This window comes from Chrysochloris asiatica, unplaced genomic scaffold (assembly GCF_000296735.1).
Source record: "Chrysochloris asiatica unplaced genomic scaffold, ChrAsi1.0 scaffold00446, whole genome shotgun sequence".
Lineage (NCBI taxonomy): Eukaryota > Metazoa > Chordata > Mammalia > Afrosoricida > Chrysochloridae > Chrysochloris > Chrysochloris asiatica.
Genome location: NW_006408964.1, coordinates 732,162 through 737,523, shown reverse-complemented (window position 1 = coordinate 737,523; position 5,362 = coordinate 732,162). Strand labels below are relative to the sequence as shown.

At 43.3% G+C, this 5,362-nt stretch overlaps 1 protein-coding gene across 1 annotated transcript in view; it reads right to left on the bottom strand.

Annotated features, from left to right (window-relative positions):
• LOC102826114 (zinc finger protein 709-like) overlaps positions 1 to 4,818 on the bottom strand; it is a 12,296-nt gene extending 7,478 nt beyond the window's left edge. The window contains exon 1 of the mRNA XM_006877244.1: positions 4,750 to 4,818. Coding sequence (XP_006877306.1) covers positions 4,750 to 4,818 — 69 coding nt within the window. The remainder of the gene's footprint in view (positions 1 to 4,749) is intronic.
• Positions 4,819 to 5,362: the final 544 nt, after the last annotated feature.

Sequence of the window (5,362 nt, the reverse complement as noted above, 5' to 3'; positions counted from 1 at the left end):
CATTTACATTCAGTGTAATTGTCCATAAGTCGGAACTGTTTAATGCATTTACATTCAGTGTAATTGTCCCTAAGTCGGAAGTGAATTTACTTCATTTACATTCAGTGTAATTGTCCATAAGGGGGAACTGTTTAACGCATTTACATTCAGTGTAATTGTCCATAAGGGGGAACTCATTGCTGTCACTTTGTGGGTTATTTGTGTGTGTGTGTGTGTGTGTGTGGTGCTTCTGGTTTTTTCCATGTAATTTTCGACACTGAAAATTTTGTTTGTGTGTTTTCATTTCTGTTGTATTAATGTTTCGTAAATCTTCCTGATTTTCCTCATTCTGATGAGCAGGCTCATTAATTTTCTTTGAGATAGTCCTATAACTTATAATTTTTTTTCCCTGTTTGAAAACAGTCTCTCATCTTGAAATCTACTTGACTTCCTTGCCATTTGGAAGTTTTGTATCTACACTAATCCTTCAGTTTGTTTTGTAGTTGACTTTATTATAAATTGATACCTCTGGTTCCCTATGTTCTCAGTCTTCTAGGTTTAATTTGGAGCTATAGGATAAAGCACTGGACTGCAAGGTCGGCTGCAATGAATCCATACTGACTCGATGATACTTAACAACAACCACCACTGCCCAGTCCTTTGGTATAAGTTACAAAGACTATAGCTGGAAGGGTCATATGAAGTAATGCTGCACTTTCCATAATGGAATCACTACACAAACTGAGAGCTGCAATCAAAGTCACTAAGTCATAATGCAAAAACAGTGTGGAAATGGAAAACGACTCATCATCTAGAAATCTGACTCTAAGAAACTCATTTTGTAAGTCAGCTAAGATACAGACAGTTCAGCTGTTAAGTTTCCAATGAACCTGAGGAAACAAATTTACACACCACCCTCTTCACCCCAAGATGCTGTCACGTCCTGGAAAGCACACAACACAACTCCCTGAACCCCGACCCACGAGAGACTCCCTGGTCCGGGAAGAGCTACTTCTGAACACTATGGAGGCATGCACTCCTTAGAGTCCTGGACCATTTGCAACACTGGCCCAAGAATAAACTCCAGAAGGATGAGGCAAAGGAGGAAAGGAAACAGGAAATTCAGGGAGGAAGTGGGTGAAGCCATGTTACATTGAGGGCATTGCAGTCTAGGAGAGGAAAAAATATGTGTCTGGATTATTGAATGTAAAACGGAACCTTCACCCATGTTAACCATGAAAAGTCTAAAACACATGGACGAAAACAAACAAAAACAAAAACCCCACCTCAGTCTTCTCCAGTGCAGGGGGTCAGGTGTTTCAGGTATTTTAAACCAACAGGAAGCCCTAAGGTTCATTAAACACTAAGGAAAACAGGAGGCGCGTATTCAGAAATGATGACGTGTTAAAGTTTTGGCAGAAAGTTTTGAAGATACTAGCTCATTTATATCTTGTTGTTGTTAAGAGCTGTGAAGTTGGTTCTGACTCATACCGACCCTGTATAGGGTTTCCAAGGAGCAAGTGGTGGGTTTGAACTGCTGATCTCATGGCTTGCAGTCCAGGGTTGATCCTACAGAGCCACACCAGAAGTCTATTTTTGTCTTAGGATTCTCCTAAGCAGGTATAAGAGGCCTTAAAAAAAACTTTATGGTAAAACGGAATTAAAATGTAGTTTTTCCATGACTGTTTTGTAGCCCCCCTGGTATGATTTCACTACTACATAGCTGAGTAAAGTACGAAAACTCAGTTAATCACATGCTGAAGGATGTCCACGTGGAGCACTGCTGAGCCAGGTAAGAAACCAGGTAATTTCCTGTTTGGAGACTAAATTCCTTACAATCCCGTTTGTTTCTGTTATATGTGTGTAGTTTGGTGGACATTCCAGCTGTTCACTGCTGTATCTGCTTTGCCAGCAGGAACTATACACACTCAAGTCCTGCCCGATGCTAGGGCCAGGACACAAAGCAAATACCCTATTGAACTCCCATAGCCAGGAGCTACGTCTCCTGGCAACGCCCTGGAGTCTCAGTTAAGACTTCTTCCCTTCAGACTCCAACTGTGGATAACCTCATTTGTTTTTAAAACTGATTAAAATCACAGTTACATGGAGTACACTTACTTCATGCTGGCAAAGCAGATGCAGCCATGAACAAAACAAATGTCCGGATGAGCATAGAGCATAAAGATCTCTGAGTGTGAACAGTATACTTAAATATATCCAAGTACTTCAAAAAGGAGCTCTGGAAGTGTGGTGGTTACAAGTTGGGCTACTAATCTCAGCAGTTGAAAACTACCAGCACTTCCCCGGAACAAAGATGTGGCTTTGTGCTCCTGTAAACATTTACAACCTCAGAAACCCTGTACAAGGTGGCTATGTATGAGTCGGAACCGAGACCATAGCACATAACCACCCAGAGTTTAAGTGGAGTCCTGGGGTGGCGCTGCGGGTTAATGCGCTGGACTGCAAGGTTCGTTTGAACTACAAGGTCAGCGGTTCAAGTTCACCAGCCGCTCCTCAGAAACTCTATACAGAGTTGCTATGAGTCTCAACCGACTGGACAGCCCTTAACAACAAATAGTGTAAGTAATACAATCATATTTATCTATAGGGAACAAAAAAAAATCATTTGGGAAACATTAGGTAGTGAAATCTGGCAATGTAAGGGGGAAAAAAAAGATCATACTTCCCATTATAAAATTTCTAAGCAGACTACTAGGATCTTGCAAACAGTCATACACGTTCCACCGTTCGTCATACTGTGGTGGCTTAGGCATTGCTGTGACGCTGGAAGCGAAGCCAAGGGCATTCTAAACATCAGGAGGGTCATCGCGGTGGATAGGTTTCAGTGAAGCATCCAGACTAGGCAGAAGGAGAGCCAAACCGCTTCGGAATGGCTGCCACTGAAATCCTTAGGAACAGTAACTGAAGACTGTCAGATCGAGGGTCCAGAAATGAACCCCTCAGGTTGGAAGGCACTCAAACTGTGACTGAGGACGAGCTGCCTCCTCAAAGCGGAGCTGAGAGAACCTCAAGGACTACTTCGAGTCTGTCCTATAGGAGGTTGTTATGAGCCGGAATCGACTCGGAGTCGACTCACTGGCAGGGTTTGGTTTGAGTGGTGAGCAATGTTCTGTCTCTCCACTGTATTCACATCAACGTTCTGGGTGTGATGTCATAGTATAGTTTTACAGGATGTCAGAATGGACATGATGAAGTGGGTGGTGGTGATGGGTTGTGAGATGTTACCACTGGGGGAGATTTGGAAGCAGGTAGAAAGAATTCCTACATTGTTTCTCACAATTGTGTGTGCATCTAAAATTACCTCAAAATAAATCATTTAATTAAAAAAATAAGAGTTGACCATAAAGACATGGATGGGGGCTTTCATTTATTGATGAAAGACAACTCAATGTAAGAACACCTACAAACACCCACTAATAACTGGACCCTGGACTGTACAAAGTATGTTGTTGTTGTTGTTGTAAAGTACCATGGAGTTGGTTCCGACTCATAGCGACCCTGTACAGGATTTCCAAGGCTGTAAATCTTTACAGGAGCAGAAAGCTTCATCTTTCTCCTGCGGAACAGCTGGTGGTTTCTAACTGCCAACCTTCAGGTTAGCAGCCCGATTTGTAACCACTACGCTATGAATGAAGGAAAACTGGAAGTTGTCAAAAACTAAATGGAACACGTACAAACCTATATCCTAGAAATGGGCTCTTATTGGTCATTTTGAATCACTCACATCGTTTGCTATGTGGCGAATGACAAACTGAAGAGGAAACGCATCACATTCATCCTCACAAAGAGCATTTCAAGATCTATGTTGAAAATGTCAAGATCTATGTTGAAATACAAGGGTATCTGTAATAGGATGATATCCATATGCCAACAAGGAAGATGAAAAACCCTGCTGGTGAGGTGGGCTCCACGCTGGCTGCAAACCGCCAGTTCGACTCTGTGGGAGAGAGATGAGGTTTTCTGCTCCAGTAAAGAGCTGCAGCCTCAGAACCCCCTACAGGGTAGCTGAGTCAGAACTGACTCGACGGTACACAGTCATTACCACCAACACAAGGAAGATCAGTTATTACCACTATTACTGTAACCAAGCACTAAAGCCCGTGAGGATGAAATAGAAGAATTCTATCAACTTCTTCATTCTGATAGTCAGTCACCAAACGTGCAATTAAGATGCATTGATCCTTACTGGCGATTGGAATACAAAAGTTGGAAACAAAGAGGAAGGATCCGTAGTTGGAAAATATGGCCTTGGTGACTGAAATGATGTTGGAGGTCACACTGCAAACCTCCGTTTTCAAAACCCTAAAAGTTGACATGGGTCTCACGAGGTGGAATATACAGGAATCAAACTATGTATAACTCGGGAAGAAATGATGGACAAGCTCACTATCATCAGTCAGAGGTAGGCCATGGACTGGCAGAAGAACAAACCAATCTGTCTTTGAACAAATACAGTGAGAGCTGTCCTTAGAAGTGAGGATGGTGAAACTTGGGTCTCTCATTGTTTGAGCCTGTTGTTCGGAGGGACCAGTCCCTGAAGAAGGACATCCTGTTTGGTAAACTGGAAAGTCAGTGAAGAAGACGGAACCCCCCGAGGAACTGGAATGACACACTGGCTGCTGCAATGGGCTTAAGCATGGCAGTTCTGAGGATGGCGCAGGACCAGGCATGGTTTCTACCTGTCATGTACAAGGTCATGGTGAGTCAGAACCACCTTGAAGACCCCTAACATCAACAGCAACAACATACAAATTTCACATTCTTGTCGCCTTCAAGTTCCAGCATACAGGCACAGGAGTGAACGTTTCCACAGACCATCATGCCTGGGAAAGGGAAGATCAATTGTTTAAAGCCAGAAAAGAAAAGGTCATTAGTTGTAAATCAGAGGTGTCAAAACTTTAAAATGTAAAAACGCAATCAGCATGAATGAAAACTAGAAAGAAAGTAGTATGAAAATGAAGACCGTTCACACGCCGCAGCACGGACTACTCATGGGGCAGCCGCTGCAGGATCAGCACTGGACTGTGAACCACAAGGTCGGCAGTTCAAACCCACCAGCTATTCCTAGGAAACCCCATACAGACAAGGTCCCTATCAGTGAGTCAGAACTGACTCAGTGGCACTGAGCAACAATGTCACAACGCAGTAATGAAGGCTTCTAGCTTCCGGTTTGATTTAAAACTGTGGAAGTCATCAAACCCCATCCTCACAAGAAAACAATCTGAACACACTGAACTCAGGAAAGTGAGATCACAGAGTCAACTGCTGCTCCTAGCCTGGAGAGACGCGTGAGCAGCTACAGAGAATCACAGTGACGCACAGAGAATCACACAGACACAGAATTACAGCGGCCCACAGCTCC